This window comes from Bombus terrestris, chromosome 15, assembly GCF_910591885.1.
Source record: "Bombus terrestris chromosome 15, iyBomTerr1.2, whole genome shotgun sequence".
Lineage (NCBI taxonomy): Eukaryota > Metazoa > Arthropoda > Insecta > Hymenoptera > Apidae > Bombus > Bombus terrestris.
In genome coordinates this window covers 8,570,365-8,588,306 of record NC_063283.1, presented here as the reverse complement: position 1 = coordinate 8,588,306, position 17,942 = coordinate 8,570,365, and the positions used below count along the sequence as shown (strand labels likewise).

The 17,942-nt window shown below is 28.6% G+C and overlaps 4 protein-coding genes across 17 annotated transcripts; 2 read left to right on the top strand and 2 right to left on the bottom strand.

Moving 5' to 3' along the window:
- The first annotated feature begins 56 nt into the window (after positions 1–56).
- On the top strand, positions 57–1,832 carry LOC105666564. Of its 2 annotated transcripts, none has more exons than XM_048412529.1 (4): positions 57–170; positions 369–509; positions 567–928; positions 1,022–1,832. In XM_048412529.1, the coding sequence occupies exons 2-4, from the start codon at positions 506–508 to the stop codon at positions 1,589–1,591; spliced, it is 936 nt and encodes a 311-aa protein (XP_048268486.1). In that variant the 5' UTR covers positions 57–170; positions 369–505; the 3' UTR covers positions 1,592–1,832. The 2 variants fall into 2 exon arrangements, with proteins under 2 accessions (XP_048268486.1, XP_048268485.1); XM_048412528.1 differs by having other exon boundaries at positions 82–309.
- Positions 1,681–2,831, bottom strand: LOC100647357. 2 transcript variants are annotated; one of them, XM_012317134.3, is made up of 4 exons: positions 2,814–2,830; positions 2,236–2,624; positions 2,001–2,155; positions 1,681–1,922 (listed from the first exon to the last, which is right to left on the bottom strand). In XM_012317134.3, the coding sequence occupies exons 2-4, from the start codon at positions 2,545–2,547 to the stop codon at positions 1,823–1,825; spliced, it is 567 nt and encodes a 188-aa protein (XP_012172524.2). In that variant the 5' UTR covers positions 2,548–2,624; positions 2,814–2,830; the 3' UTR covers positions 1,681–1,822. The 2 variants fall into 2 exon arrangements, with proteins under 2 accessions (XP_012172524.2, XP_048268487.1); XM_048412530.1 differs by having other exon boundaries at positions 1,817–1,922; positions 2,056–2,155; positions 2,814–2,831.
- A 44-nt stretch (positions 2,832–2,875) lies between these two features.
- Positions 2,876–5,303, top strand: LOC100647239. 6 transcript variants are annotated; one of them, XM_048412526.1, is made up of 7 exons: positions 2,886–3,021; positions 3,202–3,362; positions 3,686–4,058; positions 4,126–4,581; positions 4,801–4,884; positions 4,943–5,020; positions 5,104–5,303. In XM_048412526.1, exons 3-7 carry the CDS (start codon positions 3,705–3,707, stop codon positions 5,185–5,187), a joined length of 1,056 nt encoding a protein of 351 aa, XP_048268483.1. In that variant the 5' UTR covers positions 2,886–3,021; positions 3,202–3,362; positions 3,686–3,704; the 3' UTR covers positions 5,188–5,303. The 6 variants fall into 6 exon arrangements, with proteins under 6 accessions (XP_020722762.2, XP_048268484.1, XP_048268480.1 ...); XM_048412524.1 differs by having other exon boundaries at positions 3,202–3,367; XM_048412525.1 differs by having other exon boundaries at positions 3,202–3,378.
- A 210-nt stretch (positions 5,304–5,513) lies between these two features.
- Positions 5,514–17,631, bottom strand: LOC100647000 (dedicator of cytokinesis protein 1). Of its 7 annotated transcripts, none has more exons than XM_020867102.2 (21): positions 17,418–17,630; positions 16,737–16,978; positions 15,915–16,660; positions 15,643–15,799; positions 15,398–15,568; positions 14,959–15,339; positions 14,666–14,881; positions 14,269–14,591; positions 13,815–14,163; positions 12,738–12,836; positions 12,281–12,471; positions 11,834–12,184; positions 11,474–11,750; positions 11,159–11,406; positions 10,655–11,066; positions 10,358–10,581; positions 9,677–10,283; positions 9,502–9,611; positions 9,073–9,198; positions 7,899–8,157; positions 5,514–7,791 (listed from the first exon to the last, which is right to left on the bottom strand). In XM_020867102.2, exons 1-21 carry the CDS (start codon positions 17,458–17,460, stop codon positions 7,333–7,335), a joined length of 5,991 nt encoding a protein of 1,996 aa, XP_020722761.1. In that variant the 5' UTR covers positions 17,461–17,630; the 3' UTR covers positions 5,514–7,332. The 7 variants fall into 7 exon arrangements, 5 of the variants coding, with proteins under 5 accessions (XP_020722761.1, XP_048268468.1, XP_048268467.1 ...); XM_048412511.1 differs by having other exon boundaries at positions 9,073–9,180; XM_048412510.1 differs by having other exon boundaries at positions 15,643–15,796.
- Between the last annotated feature and the right edge of the window lie 311 nt (positions 17,632–17,942).

Sequence of the window (17,942 nt, the reverse complement as noted above, 5' to 3'; positions counted from 1 at the left end):
TGTATGTAATCTGAGTAGAGTTGCCAGGGGAACGCCTAACGACTGACAGTCGGTGTCTAAAAACCAATTCATCAACTATGCTAGCTCATTCTTCATGATCAAATCATGTGGGAATTATCAAATGTTTAAATTTACACTCAAATGCATTCAGTTTTGTTTGAAAAGCGAACGTAATTTTTTTACTTCTATAAGATTAATACTGCATCACAGCCTGGAAATATCTAATCCATTCTTACAGATAACTTATTTTTAATGATAATAGTTATAATAGTTTGCCAAGAAGTATATACATTTAATTGTTTTCATACGGTTTGTATAAATTACATTTATTCATGTACGACAGTTTTTAACGAAATGAATTGCTGTAGGGGATTCCTCGCTTATTTGCCAATTAAAAAATCGCACCAACGGAATTGGTCTAATCTAATCTAAGAGATCAAGCCAGTGACAGTATGATTGTAGAGGTTAAAAGTTGTAAAGAATTTTAAATATAGTCGTTGCAATAATGGGTAACTATTTTCTATGTGTAAATATGTAATTTCTTTATATAATACATTTACTTTTAGGCAATTCACATAATAAAAATGTTTCGGAGGAAAGAACTACAAAGGTACCTTACGTTAAGCTACCTGCGCCATTTATGACAGAAGAGGAATTCTTCAAAAATTGGAACACTTGGAAAAATAATTTTCTTGCATTTAAAAGAGCGCAGAATAAAAACAATTCTGACAAACAACAATGGGGAAACCTATTATTAAATTTAATGGGTCCAGTTGGACAAGATATTCATAATACATTTGTATTCAATTTTCCAAATGACAAAGAAAATGTAGATATATTAATAGAAAAATTTGAAGAATATTACATATTTTCAGGAAGAAAGAAAATACCTTTAGAAAATGTCTATAAATATATAGATGACTTACAGGTAAAGACATTTAAAAATTTACAACAAAAATTGTTCTAAGTTGCATACATACGTATAGTAAGTTTTTAAGCACTTTATGATTCTCTTTCCTAGTTGATAATCAAAGAAAAAAATATGAAAAATGAAGAAGAATTAATAAAAAAGAAAATTTTAACAGAAATTAATGAACATCAATTTACAAATGTTGCTAAACAATTAATTCCAACATTTATATTTTCTTCTGATTTCAACAAGTTAACATTAAAGGAAATTGCATTTATTTGGAAATTGTACACTGATATCATCAGTTGTTTATGTTGTGGTGGTAATCATTCTTCTGAGAAATGTCCAGCATTGGGAAAACAATGTGTAAAATGTAACAAATGGAATCATTTCCCAAGACGATGTCCAACGATTTTCATTTACAATTGCAATTATTGTGGAGGTGATCATATGCGTAAGAAGTGCCCAGCTTATAATGAAATTTGCACAAAATGCCAGAAATTAAATCATTTTAAGTGGAAATGCCATCTTGTTCAAATTGCACAATGTCGCTTTTGTGATTTAAGCCATGTTGCATCTAGGTCACTTTGTCCAGCAAAAGATAATGTTTGCTCTATTTGCAAACATATAGGGCATATTCCTTCAAAATGTAATAAGAAATTTTATGCACATAGACATTAGAATGGTAATACTCTTTCATATAATTGAATTGAAGAATGCTTTTATACTTATTATGCATTAAAAATATTAAGTAAATATTAAACACTAAATGCACATTAATCAAAGTATCTGTTCATAACAATTTATTAACAATTTTATACATACTTTAATACATAAGAAAATATAATATACTTTTTATTACAAGTATATATTTATGTATGTTCACAACTGATTTTGAAATAATATATTTTATCAAATGTTTATGTCTTTCTTTGTAACTCGTTTGTTTTCCTTTTTCATTTTATCCCATTGTAATTGTAACATATTACTTTGTCCTTTGGTACGGTAGTAGCTAAACATTAGTAACATTAGTAATAAGATAAGCATTAGTAATTATTCATTCTCATTTCTTATAGACAAGTATTCTTACTGGCGATATTCTGAACGTGCAATTATGCTTAATGATGCCATTAGATTCCACGTACCCACAACATCTTGTACTGGAACCAAATGAGAAGCCTCTAAAACATTTTCTAATCCTTCCTTCTTTAAAGTTCCATATATTTTAAATATACTGCATTTTTTCTGAAAAGAAATTTTCCGTGTCATAATTACATTACAAAAACAAGCAAGAGATAAATAATCCTTAAAAGTAAAAATCTTACCCATATTGGACAATATATATCATTTGAATCTTTAATGTATATATCTCTAACTTTTAAAATTTTGAGGCTAACAGAAAATGCAGAATTATTTCCAGGTGTCACAGATAAAAGTGTAGCAACCGTTTCAGTTTTTGGAATAAGTTTTCCTACTGTTTGTATTGTTTTAATCCCATTTGTCTCGTAATCTTCGAAAGAAATATGTATAAGAATGTTCTCCACTAGCATAGGAACATACGGAGTACCATTATATATCACATTGTTTCGTGAGGATAAGGAAATTCTCCAATCTTCCAAGTCATGTACCTCATCCATCTTATATTAACTTTTCTATTCAAAATTGTAACTCCAAATCCAAATACTTTTTAAGATTCTTCTACTGCTAACTTAACCTAAAACATAAATTAAATAAGATGAAACATAAGCTTGACCTAGTAAATAATTATCTTCGATATTAATTGATATTCACAGAAAAATGAAAATCACTAAGAAAACTATGTTTAATAATATATTATTTTATTCTCATTATATTTTAAAGCTATTTAAAGTTTATAGTAATTTGATTTAAACTTGTTACCAACATTAAAATTAATAAGTCAACTTAAAGCTTTTTACAATGTTGACACACATGATCAATCGTTTCTTTTTTCAAGTCGTAAAGTAGGCACACTTAAATAGGTAGGGGGATACCCTTCAAAAAAAGTCATCGATATGACGAAATCATATTGTTAAGCTATAAAAGTGAAAGATTGTGTTCATGTGACACTGCGCAACATTTTTGATAATCAGGTACGTAATTATATGTCTTTGATCATTATAAATTATAATATATGTAGAAAAAACTAATTTTTTATTGTATAATAATAAATTATATGTTACATAATTATAAAAATATATACAATATAGCAAACATTACATATATAAAATAAATGTTAAGTAAATTAATAATTTCAAATCTTTTCTAAAAAGGCATTCATAATTTTACAATATAATATGTCAAATAAAATAACTTAAATCATGATCGCTCCGGAATTTTCCTGATAATTGACACCATCATACTGAATGATACACAGTAAAAATACTAAAAACGTGTGGGAAGTTGTGCAAAACGGGGAAGCTGGAAAATTCGGGTTCGGTAAACAGATTGTAGGACACTTTTACACTTTGACAAGTACCAGTCAAAATGACTGGTATTGGTATAAATAGCCATGATACAAAATTATTTTGATTTTAAATAAATAAAAAAATAAAATAAAATTCATTATATTATTCCTTTAATTGTCACTATAAAAGTCATTATATCATTGCAAAAAGGTACCAAAAAGTAGAAATTTTAAAATAAAATTGTAAAATCAGTCACTTTTACTGGTGTGTTAGTTCCAACGTTAACACTGTTTATATAGTAATGTCATACTTAAAATGAAATTTTTTCATTTTTGTGTTAATATTGTAGATAATAAATTACTATCAACATGGATATATATGTACGACCTCCAGAGCCCTTATCTGATAATGGAGATATGGTTCTAAATTGGCAAAAATGGAGAAAAGATTTCATGATATTTATGAAAGCAAGTAATTCTATAAACAAAGAACGGGATTATCAAGCTTATCTATTAAGGACTTACATAGGAAAGATTGGTCAAGATGTTATAGAAAAAATTGTTTCAAACCATTTGAAAGAGAGAGATGACATGAATATATTATTAGCAAAACTTGATAAATACTTTCTTCCCCCTAAAAATGAAGTTATAGAAAGATATAACTTTTTTAAGTCACGTAAAAACTCCGATGTCTCTATTGAAAATTATATTGTTTATTTGAAAGTAAGTTAATTTTGAAAAACTATATATATTTTTTAATGCATTTTTCTATGTATCTGTTAATTTCTAGAATAAAGCAACAACTTGTAATTTTGGAAATATGACAGACAGCATAATTAGAGACAAATTAATTATTGAATTTGATGATAAACAAATGAGGCAAAAGCTGTTTAATGTAAAAAATCTTAATTTATCAGAATTTATATCCATTTTTAATGAACATAAATCTGCCATGCAAAAGAAGAAACAGGATACAAACCAAAATAGAAAACAGATAGATGGCAATAATATTAAGAATGATAATGTATCTGCTAAGAATGTTACACATTCTGATAAAGAGACTAATAATTCAAATGGGAAAGGAAAACGGGTAAGAAGACAAAATAAAAAAAACTATAGCAAATGTAATCAGAGGCATCCTATGCAAACCTGTCCTGCTTCGGGTTTTAAATGTGAAGAACCTTACAAATATAATCACTACACTAATTGCTGTCCAGTTCAGCCTACAGACACTGAAAAAATGGAAGTATGTATAAATCCATAATTTATTCTAGTTAATATATGTATTAAACTTGTTTCTTCACTTTATTAACATAACATTTTTATTTTTATTAATTTAAAAAAGAAAACAAATATTCCTATTAATGTATATCTACAACAGATAAGTAATGATGACAAATGAAAGAGTACTCTTTGTATCATTTATTTATGTCTAAATAAAAAAGTAATAAAAAATTTTTTGTAGCATCCCACTGCTCCACCACTTTCTGATATTGACCACATGTTGTATCCAAATTTAGATCATGTCAAAACCTCTCAGGAGACACTGGTACGATTTAAAATAAAAAGAGATTGAATAAAAGTTAAATAACGATTTCTATTTTTAGGACAGAAAGGAATGGTCATGGATGGAAAGTAGGTCTAGAATATCAAATGAAAATTTGCAAAGAAGTCAGGCATCATCGGTGAGCAGTTTTTTTGAAACATTTGTATCATAATATCTACTTGAATTATTAAAATTATTAAAACTTTCCCGTTTTCATGAAAGCCTCCAAGCACAAGACAACAAACTTCTAATGTCAAGAGAAATAAAATTCCTGCAGTATCTAACGATAACTGCCGACTATCATAAGGAAACATATGAAGAATATTGTAATATTATCATAAAATAATTTCTTAAATTCTTTTATCTTTAAGAGAAACCAGAATTGTCAATAAATGATAAATAAAGGATTTTATTACATCTAACAGTAAATAAATTTTAATTTTGACAATATACGTTATTACATTGTTCTAAATTAAATTTAAGTTAATCAATGTGAACACCAAGGAGAGTAAATGGCACAATAAATACGAATTATAATAAATTAACTTTCTCTTACGTGATTATTAAAAAGTTAATTATAGCCAAATGTATAATTGTATAAATATATAATTGTAGTAATTTCTTGTTTACCATTAATATGAAAAGAACGAATTTATTTGCTTTTGTTTTATGTGAATAATGCGTGATATAACATTTCTTAAATGACACATACAACCTATTAACAAAATAAATAAAGCACTAATCTCTTTGGTATGAGACTCACATAATAATTGCAATTTAAAAAATTGTATAATATTTCATAATCGAAGATACGTTTGCTTTTTCTTACAAATTTGTTATACGTTTGCATGTCAAAAACAAAAACACAATAATCCTGTCGAATGATGTAGTGCTTTATAACAAATTTGTATAATTGTGTAAAAATACATAAAAATTTGTTTCATTATAAAATATTCTGTCATGATATATAAAAATGGAGTAAATAAACATGCTATAAACTCTATAGTATACTGATCGTGTACTGCATACAAAGTGACTTATTTTTTTATTTCAGGATTATATAAAATTAAGTCTTCATTGTTTTAAATAATTTAACATTTTAAACATCATCTTGTCAACTGATCCGTAAAAACAAACTTTTAATTTATATTAGTACATCACAATAAATTGGTAATGCTTACGTAATAGTTAAGGTATTAATAATACTATGGTGTATATATAAAATCGAGCTTTCAAAGAAAACAGATATTAAAAAATTATCTTAGATTTAAAAACAGCTTTCTAAATTTTACCTATGTTAAAAAAGATTAGCAACAATAACAGTATAATTTGTTCAAAAATGTTATTACAGCGAAAATCCAGTAAACACGTATTATAAAAATCTATAAAAATATGCAGTAAAAATTCTAATATCTGCTTCTTAATAAACATATTATGCATAACTTATATATATATATATATATATATATATATTTGTAGGAATGTTATATTATTAGTTTGTAGGTAACAGTATGATTGCCAGCCGAGTTGTGAGATAGTGTGACATCAGGGAAGGACGTGGCGTGAGGGATAATTGTTTATTAGCGTTGTCAAGATATGTTAACGTTGTCAAGGAGTGTTGTGAGCATTACCAAGGGATGTTAAGGGAAAAAGTGAGCATGAAAAACGTAACGAGAGTTGAGAGAATCAGAGTTGAATTTATCGTTGTCGTGTGAAGATCGTTGTGTTGTTGTGCCGTAGAAGTAGTGAATAACGAACACGTGAAACGGGGTATTATATTCGATTTCGTGTGAGTGCAAATGATTTTGTATTAATCATACTGTTACCTACAAAGTAATAATATAACATTCCTACAAAGGCCCCCAAAATATATATATATATATATATATATATATATATGTCTTGTAATGAGTATAAAGTCTTCTATAAATGAAAGACTTTGATATCAATGGCATTAGTAAATATGCTCAATATGTTAATTAACATTTGTGAATACGGGTATATTCCAAACTTATATTTCTATAAATGTATTTATAAAATATAAAGTGAAGAATTTATAATATATATGCATATATAAAGATGTTTTTCCATTCATAAGTATAAAATTATAAATTGTAATTTTTTTTTTAAATTGTTATACCTTTATCATATTTAATAGCAATATATTCAATTTATTCAAAAATTTCTCGATTGGATGGAATAAAGGTAAAAATATAAAATTAAATCTAATTCTCAATACTTTTGTCATGTTACTGAAAATATGTTGAACTACTACTATTCTGTTATCTTTAACAGTGATAGATAGTTTTTTACTTTACAAAAAGAAAAGGTACATAATAAAATGTAAATGGTAACTTTTTAATTTCCTACTGTAACTAGAGCCTATATGTATAAACATTATATGTAATTTTCAGTATACTGGCAAGACACATGATCATCAAATAATTTGAATCAAGTTACGGACGGGTCTTGACTAAAATTATCTATATCTGAAGAAAGAATAAGTTTGTTTAAGCTATAAGGCGGCCTTTTTGGCTTCGGAGGTGGAGTGGGTGGCTTTGTTTGAATGTCAAGATCGTCTGTAGGAGTTGGAAGTTTGTTTTTTGACCATTGTCCTAAAGATCGATTAAAGTTATTTAGACTACCTGTTCCACAATGCTGAACAGGCAATTCTTCTGGAAGATTACAATAATCAGCCTCGCGTGTTTTCATAGGTAAAGGTGGTGGCGGGTCGTCTTCAGACGCTGTACTGTCTGTAGTACCAATACTATCTCTATTTCCCTTCCCTAAACTACTTGAATCCATTCCATTGTTTATGTTCCTTAAATAATGTTGAGATTGACCAGATAAACGATTACTTATTCTTCTTTCCTTTTCTACTTCCGACCTCAAAGGGCGTTTAGGTGTTAGCTAAACAAGAATTATATTACTGTTACTATTATTATCATCGTAATCATCATCGTCATCATTATTATTATGATCTGATATTACCAACTACCATTATACTGAAATATTACCTCTTGACGAAGTTCGAATATTGGAGTAGTAGGAAAACTGGACATTAATGGAGTGACAGGGGACGACGCAATTTGTGGTACATCTGCTGTAGTATACCACTGACTCGTCGGCTGATCACTTTTTGTTGATGCAACTGAATCACTCTTGCGTGAACTTCTTCGTTTTGAATCTTTCTTTTTATTTGTCCCTGGACTTGGACTTCCTAATGCCTTTTGTAGAGATGCAGTTGATAATATGTGTGAACGTATTGAACAATTCCTGCACAATAGTAATTTTTATTACAAATTTAATTTTATGAATATATATATCTCAAAGATATGTATTAATATAATTCTACTGTAATAACACATTATTTACCTATTTAGCATGATAATCGGTTGTGTTATAGAAGTTGTTTTACTCAAGGACATACATGGTAATACAACAAAAAATACAAAAAATATCATGCAAATAAATAATAAATAGTAAAAGAGAAAGAAGAAGTAATATGTACAAATATAATTTTTTAAATATATATGTACATATGTGGTATTTCTTAAATGTTTTATACTTAATTTCTAAAAGCGTTTTTATAAAATTATAATTAATTTAACTAAATAATACTAAAATAATCAAAATAATTTTAGAATAATAAGCTGATTAACATATATTAGGCAATAGGCAAAATATATATATATAAATATATAAAAAAATAAGTAGGATATAAATAAAAATTTGTACATATATATACACATGTACATATACAGAAACTGCTATGCGCGAAGGAAGGATAATAGGATACTGTGTTTATCAGGCCCAACAGCTAAATTCCTGAAATTACATATGTATATGTTATTCTAATATTCATTCGTAATATTGAAGATTAGATAAAATTATATAAGTATTTTTTAATTAATGTTTAACTATATTTCTCCCTTCAAACTAAATAATTGGTACATCATTCATTTATTTAATGATAATCGTGTTATCGACAGACAATTAGTATGAACATTTAATATATGATAGCGCTGATAAATCATATTGATGCTACGTCTACAAATAGTTGATATAAAATAATAATAAATGAGATAATAATAAATGAGATAATAATAAAAATGAAAGATGAAAAAAAGACTTTCAGAAATTAATTAATGCTATAATTATTTTTACACATCACCATTCTAATATCTTTACCTTGACAAACTGACGTTTTGAGTACCAGATGAAGGTGTACTGTTGTTAAAATTGAATGAGGCGAGCGACTTGAATGTTGCAACTTGGGATCTTGTAAGAGAGGATACCCTGGAGTGAGTTCCACAGCTGAACGAGATAATTACAAAGTAACCACATAACATTACAATAAAAAAATATGGAGAAACTTACATAGGATATCTTTTTGCTTATTCTTATATGAAATATGTGTTAAAAATTTCAGGATATTTTCAGTTTTACATGCATATTAATCTTCACTAATGTAAATAGTATTTAAAAAAAAATGTGATTATAATCTCATACCAAAGTTAACACCATTTAATAACATAGTAATGAATCAGTGAAATTGTTAGTTACAAATAATAGCAATATTTGCAGCAAATTACGCAAATTAGTGTATACATTACTTACTCTGAATTCATAATATGTGATTCAGATAATCGATTATTCTCGCCTCTCGAATTTTGATGTCTTCTCATCATAACAGGTTGAGTTAAGCTTTCAATTTGTAGATCGCATGTCTGCAATTCATGTATAATTAATTTTTTCAAAAAATTTCTTTTTGTAAAATGATATCTAAATTTACCCTTTTCCCATATTTCGCCTCTACTTGATTCCGCATTGATGTAAAACATTGCTCCAAACGTTGATGAAACGGAGTTAATTCAGGCGGAGCACGTACTTTATGTAATTGGACACCAACACTCAGTAATGGAATTTGTTCAGCGATTAACCCCTCTAGTTTCAAAAGATCGGAACTTTCTTCTGGATGAGCACTGCGATATTCAGAATTAAGGAACGCTTTCTCATAATTATCTATACCACCCATTACCGCTGGATCTAATATACCATTTAGTTTCATACTAAGCGGATTTAGCGGAATATTATTATCAGCTCTGTGTGCTAAGATTAAATCTCTTAATGTAGTATTTGTAGCTTCCATTGTTTCAATTGCATTACGAAGGGGACTAACTAAATAGGTTTCACTAGATGTAACAGGAAAGCATCTAAGAATGCCTGGCAAAGGATGACTCGTAACGAGTACTGTTCTTTCTAACCATAATGCAGCAAACTCGTTACTGGTAACAGTATTCGTTTCTTTATCACCAGAATTTGCAGTTGTAGAGGTTAAATCTTTCTTTGGTGCTGGTCTTGAAAATCGAAAACGTTGAACGTCGTTCACTCGATGATATCTTAAATGTGAGAAAGAAAACAGACTTTAAATTTCATGTTATAAACTTACTGTATATTATTTAATCATATTTACCTCAAAACTGCTTCTGCTGTTATAGGTTTCCCACTAAGACGATGCCTTTTTTCATCCATTAATGGATCTACCCTATTAATTTGGACGTATTGATGATTGGATTCTAGCACTTCCGAAGTAGGAGGAGACAATTTGTTCATTTGTTCTGCATTTGGTAACTGATTTAATGTTCGTGAACAAAAATCACTGAGACGCTCATACTCTTTTCCACGATAAATAAATACCTATGATTAATTATCAATAACTAATAATACTCAAATAATTAATTAAAAGGTACACAAACATTTCATGACATACCTTATTTTGTAAAAATGCCGGGTGACCACGTCCATAATACGCAACTCTAAAATATTCAGGCTCAGGCCTTAATTGTTTTACTATTGAGTCGTAAAACTTTGCCATGCGCGTCAATAATACAGAAAGTTGTAAATAATCAAATGTCTCTTCTTCGTATTGTGTAACTAATTCTTTACATACTGCAAGTGCACATTCCCACATTTTACCTTTATCAAAGTATTCGATCATATCATTATATAATGCCTCTTTTAATTCACGATGCGTTTGACATGCTAAATATCTATGCGATCTTAAAAGTGGCGGTAATGGTTGATCACTCCAAGCTAGTAATTGACTATGAAGTTTCAAAGAATATGCTGCTTCAGTGTAATTGTCACATTCCAAATGTAGCTCACAAAGCTTATTCACATATCTGTAAAATAAACATATCATTTAGCATTTGTTTAATTTTTTAGAAACAATTTAATGAATTTTAATTAACGAAACTGTTAACTGCATATATACCTAATATACATTTCTTTTCTATTTATTTCAGAGTAAAATTCCAGTAAGTTTACAATACACAGCATTCTATGTTCCTGAGACTCGGCATGTATGATATCACGATATTGTAATAAGCGTTCCATAAGTTTAGCTACTGTATCAACAAAGCGTAATCCTTGTTCTCGCATAGTTGAATGCTTTTCACAAAGATTACCCATTACTTGAATCCAAAGTAAACGAAATTGTTCATCTCCTCTGCCTCCTTCAACCTATTGGAATGTACATAAAAAATGATAAATGAATGAATAAATTAAAAATATATACATTATAACATACCAATATATCTAATTTTGCAATCATTTCATTTTCATATTCTGTGAAATTAGCTTTTATGTGAGCCGGATCACGTTTAGTATCACCATATCCTTCAACAATACGTGAACTATAAAATTCACATTGCATCATATCAAAAAATATAGGAATAGTAGCTTTTCTTAATTCAGTTTCTGGAATTAATGCCATTTCTAATATTGCTCCAACTAAACCCGGAACAAACAATATTTTATGCTGTCCTAAATTAAACCACATTGATCGTATTTCAAACGCCGTTTCTCTACAGAAGTAAAGGCAGATATTTTAATACTTGTTACACATTTGAAAAATAAACTAATTTGATATCCCAATCTATATTCATACCTTCGCATATCATTATAGCGCAAAACAATACGGTTGCGTTTTGATGGCGTGAATGTTTCCAACTGTAAGGCTGGCTGAGTCAAAAACGCAATTGCACAATGAAAAAAATTGGACCAAGCTTGCTGTTCAAAATCAGTAAAAAAATAATCCCTAATAGTACCCGAGAAATAACGCAATGACTTTAAAATTATACTATTTTGAAGCATAATCATTTCACACCAATCTCCTGGAAATACACTTTTTGATACTAAATCTTTAAATACTAATAATATTTCCATGAGGAAATCAAGCAAATCAAATTTAGTTCCAAAGTGGTTTATATAAATTTCGTAATGATGTTGTGTCATTTGTCTGAAATATATATTTAATATCAAACGCTCAGATCCTGTTCTTTTAAAAAAAATTTATATTTTTACATTTTTCAAATAAAAATTTTACTATCTTTACCTGAATATTGCTAACATAACTGAAACTAAATTTCCTACTAATGGATTTTCTCTATCCATTGATATAACTGTCTGTATAATGGTCCGTAGAGCAGTAAGCATAATTTCTTTCACATCCTGTATAGTGCTTCCTATATCTTTCCTAAATGTTAATTCCAGGATGTCAGATAAAATCTTGACACACAATTCTACCTACATAAACATAAAATAAAAACATGTTCCTCATCACTATTATAGATTATCTGTAAATATTCTTGTAAAAATAATTAAGTACAACAAAAAAAAAGAAAAAAATTAAACAGCACAACAATAAACACCATTCCTGAAAATCTAACATAAAATACTTATCATAAGTAGATCACTGTATCTTTCATGACATCATTAACCATCGTGCCAGTAATCCAAAATTTACTTGCAAGTAACGCGCTCGAGTTCACGATGTATATTTCAACAATTACCTCTTCAGAGTAGCCACGATGTTGGTTGAGTCGGTGTCGTTTTTCGCCGAGCAGCCTGGCTACCTTCGCCACGCTATTTCCAGGCGTACTTGACAGCCCCTTTTATAGGCCAATAACCAAAACCAAACCAAACACAAAAATGAAATAGCCCTATGTTAGTGAGAATATAATGCCAATTTATGCATAAAAAAATATAGTTACATCCTTAACATTGTCCATCACCTAAGGAAAATTGCATTATAAGACTGCATGCAAGAAAAATGCAGTGCCCCAAGCAATAGAACAGTTATGAAAGAGCTGAGAAACTACAACAAATACTAGAATTCCTATAAAGATACTTTGTTTAATGCTTTTCAAAGAGTTATTCAATTTCTTACTTTGAGAATATATATTCTTATAATATCCAATCTGAACATGAATAAGATGAGAAGATAGACACAAAAGGAATAACTTACACTTTATGAATGCCTTTAGAATAGCTGGAAATACTGTTTTATGATTACATGCTATAACAGGAAATTTGATTCAATTCTCATGCTGTAGTAAAATTTTGTAGAGGATGTCTTTGATTTCATTATATTTCTTTTGTCAATTTTAAATTTACTATCTAGACCAATAGAATATTATGTTACAATATTATATGTCTAAAATAATTAAATATATTACAAAAATTAAGACATCCTGGCTTAAAGAATAATATAAGATTGATGAAATTCACAGAAAGATGCGTGGCGGGAGGATGTCAGGCTGCACGGAAAGCACAAATAATGACACTATTCACAAATTGTGTGTAAGAATGTTTTAAATGCAAATCGAAAGCTCCGCTCACATTTTAGCTATATCAAATGTGCAACATATATTTGCTTTTCAAGCTTGATCACGATAATATTAATATGAACGAAGCTTTAACAAAAATGACGTTACTCAAAATAAATTTTACATTTAAGAAATCACCATGATACATTTAGGTGTAACAGCACTTTTAAATTATTTCATATGTACTTCAATAAATAATAATTCGCTCTTTTCACATTAAAGTTAATAAATCGTAATGATTAATGACATGACATATCTTACCTCTTCTTTAGCTTCCAATAAATCACGAACCAAAATAGTAATTCTAGGTAACAGAATTGCTCTGCATTCTGCACTTAAAAAAAGGGGGCTATGAACAATATCATTCACTGTCATCATTTTCTGTTTAGTTAATCTTCCAACTGGTAAAGTAACTAATAAGTCAGTCAAAATTGTGCTCAACTGCTTGCCACTATATACACGTAGCAAATGGGGTATAGTAGTTGGTAAATATTTCAAGCATGCTCCTTGAACTAATAAAGTACTATCTGTTTCATGTCTCATGAGTTCAACTATAGATCTCAATAATTCTGTTAAAGTTTGAGAGAACTCCTCTTCATCTTGATTTAACCTATTGTAAAATAAATAATATATATGATAACACATTTTTAGTACATTTATAGTATATGTTAATGTATGAATATAGTCGAGATAATGTAAGAAAAGTAAAGCATACGCAGTAAATAAAAGGCGGGATTCTACAACAAATCTCATGCAGTATTGAAGACTTTTCATTGTCTTGAGTAATATATCACGTTCTTGTCCATCATTATTAGTTGCATTATCTATACGTTTACGTAATACACTAATCAATTTTTTGTATGCGAGCGTTGCAGAGAAACTCTCAGAAATATACAAATCCATTACTGGTTGAAAATGTTGGTATTTTCTATCAGACACAAGCCCAATAATATATAATAAACATTCAAACACCATATCATCATAAATGTCACTATCTGAATTACTCATTAATATGTTAAACAAAGCATCTAAAACATCCTAAAAACAAATTTTTGTACAGTAATATTTATACTTTGTATTCATATATTACATAATATAAAAAATTAACTAACCTGTAGGAACTTCACTACTTCTTCACCATCAACTTTCATTAAAGCAATCAGAGATTCTTTTAAATTTGTATTGTGTGATGCCCAATTCAATAAACCTAATAAATCTACATTTTGGGTTAATTTTGTTGAACAAATATTAGTCGCTATCAGAAAGCTGTCTTTACTACTTAAAGTAAGCGCTCCTAATGTCGGTTTTTTTTCTAAATTTAATTCAACCTATAATTAAGAGTACTTAAATTTTGTAATATATTTATGTGTAAAAACAGTTAAATTTTTTGCAATATTAGTTTTACCAATTCACCCCTTGTAGATGGCAATTTCAAATATGAAATATCAATTTCTTCATATTTCTTTGGGTCTAATTTATAAACTAGTAGCTCATGCTGTATATCTTGCAATGTTGTTCCATTACGCTGCATCAATTTCACATAACTTAAGGCAAAAGGTTTTTCAGATTTATCTTTTGCTTCATTTGAACTTCGATGTTTAAATGTAAATTTTAAATGTGCTTGTTTAAATTCTTCAATAGGAATAGCAATTTTAAATGTTTCACACCATCTAGGTTTATCTTCATGATAATAAATAACACTATGATATTCATCAATAGGTGAAACTCCACCACCTAATGTCATAACTCCTGGTATTGGTACACCAAACTCATTGCATACTTTAACCTAAAAAATAAGTTAATAATATACTTGAAAATATCATTCATTTTTAAATAATACTAACTGTAACTTCAACATTTTTATCTGTAGACTTTGATCCTTTATTAAATTCACCACTAATCAATGTGAGGTATAAATCATTCCTCACATCACCTGGTAAAATAACTTCTGGAAATCCCATTTTTCTTGCAATAGCAACATTACCAAGTACTAGATGTGGATTTTCATCACGTACCTAATATTAAATTCTTCATAAATATTAAAATATATTTTTAAATCTCATTATTTATCAAGTAATTTTCTATTTACTTGTTTTGGATCTCCCCTAAGCAACTTTAAGCTAGCCCATAAACCTTGACCACCAGCAGAGCTGCCACTATTGCCATTACTACTTTTTTGAATATTTATTTCTTTTTGGGAAAGAATTCTACGTAATGTACCATCCAAACTTTCTTTCTCACAACATCTGGAGCAACGAAAAAAAACCCAACAAAACGATCTATTTTAACTGTATTCATAAGAGGTTTCTTATGAAACAGTTTATATTCAGAATATAAATCCTAACAAAATTTCATACTTACTGTACAAACGGAATAAAATGATGATGATCTGAATCACCCTCAAGTTTACCACTAATGTATAAAGTAATATCCATTGCTGCTACACCAAATGGTCTTCTCATATTTTCAGTATTTTTGACTTTTTGATTAGTTTGTGCTACGCTTGAACGTCGATGATCAGCATCTTTAGCCTCCATACCTCCTACTCTAATTACATAACAAACTAAGTAAACTTTATCTCTAGTTAAATCTCGAGAACCAAGGTCTGTAAATAAAACTCGAAGATTGTGTAATTGATCTATGTCTCTGGCAAGTCCTTCCTTGCTCCATGACACAACATAATTTTCAGTAATAGCTTTCATTTCTCTCCCATCGTACAAAGTTAATAACAATTCTACATCTTCTGCCATTTTACATACGAAGTTTCTTACACTAATAAAAAAGATATGTGAGTATACTGGTGCTTGTGGTTTTGAAGGCTTATGTTTTGTATCATTAGCTGCCTTTCTTATTCTTTCTGCAGCTGTTTCATGATGATAATATAATTGAATTGTACTTGTTTCTTCAGGACTAAGAACATTCCCTTGATCATCACGTACAACCATATCCATGCCCAATAATTGATTACCAGTATCAATTCTAGCTGTTGCTAATCTTTTCACATCCTTTAATTCATCTACTGTCAATGTGCCACTTAGAATTTTGCTTCTATATCCTATTAACTCTAAAATCTGTTGTTGCATTGTTCTGAAGTGCATAGAGTGAATCTATACATAACAGAAATTATGTTATATTAAATATAATTTTACTAATTAAATATTTTATTATTTTGTATATACTAACTACATATAGATGCTTCCAATGGTGTCCCCATTCTCGTAAAACATTAGTGATTTCATGTATTAAACAATCCATATTCACTGATTGTTGTAAAATGTGTATATAAGATTTTGGGAAAATCCCACATGTCCCTTTAAATTTACTACGTCCATAATACCAATCTCCATATTCTGCTAATATCTGTACCATTTCTCCAACAGTCAATCGCATTGCATAAGGAGTCCCATGTACAAAGTTATGTATGGCTACAATTAATAATAAACAGTTAAGAGCACTAGCAAGTGTTATTCTAAATATAATGTTTTAATATTTCAATTAATCAAAATATAGCATTAATGTGATTTCCATTACAGATACAAGAAACAGAAAGGTATTAAATAAAGATATTTAATATTCAATTGATATGTACTTTCCATGTATATATATATACCGTGTAGTTATTATATAAATGATAATGTCATGAACAATTATAGTTTCGGTAATATCCGCCATTTAATTAACTATTTTCAAAGAACCTAAGTAATATATTCACATTTAATATTTAGATACTTGTAATCAAAATAACCAGCGAAATTATTATAAATTAATATTTCGCGCGCAAACAGAAACTAAAATTTTATCTGATTGGGGCACCTCCCAGGATGTTAGATCTTACAAAGGCTAAATTAGCGATTTATTTCTTACCAACTCCTAAATGTTCTTTAACTTGCTTCCATGTCATTGTCATTTTAATTAAAAGCTTATTATAACAAGGTATGTACACTAATTACATTTCGATACACACATTTGTTGTGCGAACAAAATACGACTTTTTTATCTTGACATCTAACACAACTATAATGCAAAACAGGATGACCAGTGCTTGGATGTTATCACGATGATGAGAACACGAAGACCACAAGTACACCACGAAATATGTCCTAGCTTATAGATATTCAAATGTACTGTATATTTTTTCACATCAGAAACCGCGAAAAATAGAATTTCTTAAACTGACCCTACCACATTTGTAGTAATTTTCAATAAATTTATTCCTACGATATTTGTAAGCATTGATTTTTATATTTACAAATTAAGACACCATATATAATTAAAAGTATGCCATAAATTTGAACAAAACGATGAATAATTATGTTATCAATAAATTATATTTTATTGCAGATTAATTTCAAGACACGTGCTAATACAAATATAATCGAAATACATAGA

What these genes read in the sequence shown, in the direction of transcription:
- LOC105666564 (XM_048412529.1), top strand. An exon ending in AATATATAGATGACTTACAG is followed by an intron (nt 929 to 1,021) that starts GTAAAGACATTT and finishes TCTCTTTCCTAG; the next exon opens with TTGATAATCAAAGAAAAAAA.
- LOC100647239 (XM_048412523.1), top strand. Translation starts at nt 3,705, where the DNA reads ATGGATATATATGTACGACCTCCAGAGCCCTTATCTGATAATGGAGAT. An exon ending in ATTATATTGTTTATTTGAAA is followed by an intron (nt 4,059 to 4,125) that starts GTAAGTTAATTT and finishes GTTAATTTCTAG; the next exon opens with AATAAAGCAACAACTTGTAA. An exon ending in AAACCTCTCAGGAGACACTG is followed by an intron (nt 4,885 to 4,942) that starts GTACGATTTAAA and finishes TTCTATTTTTAG; the next exon opens with GACAGAAAGGAATGGTCATG.
- LOC100647357 (XM_012317134.3), bottom strand. Translation starts at nt 2,547, where the DNA reads ATGGATGAGGTACATGACTTGGAAGATTGGAGAATTTCCTTATCCTCA. An exon ending in ATATATATTGTCCAATATGG is followed by an intron (nt 2,156 to 2,235) that starts GTAAGATTTTTA and finishes ATTTCTTTTCAG; the next exon opens with AAAAAATGCAGTATATTTAA. An exon ending in GCACGTTCAGAATATCGCCA is followed by an intron (nt 1,923 to 2,000) that starts GTAAGAATACTT and finishes ACTAATGTTTAG; the next exon opens with CTACTACCGTACCAAAGGAC.
- LOC100647000 (XM_020867102.2), bottom strand. Translation starts at nt 17,460, where the DNA reads ATGACAATGACATGGAAGCAAGTTAAAGAACATTTAGGAGTTG. An exon ending in GTTATGTTAGCAATATTCAG is followed by an intron (nt 12,185 to 12,280) that starts GTAAAGATAGTA and finishes TATATATTTCAG; the next exon opens with ACAAATGACACAACATCATT. An exon ending in TCACATATTATGAATTCAGA is followed by an intron (nt 9,199 to 9,501) that starts GTAAGTAATGTA and finishes TATCTCGTTCAG; the next exon opens with CTGTGGAACTCACTCCAGGG.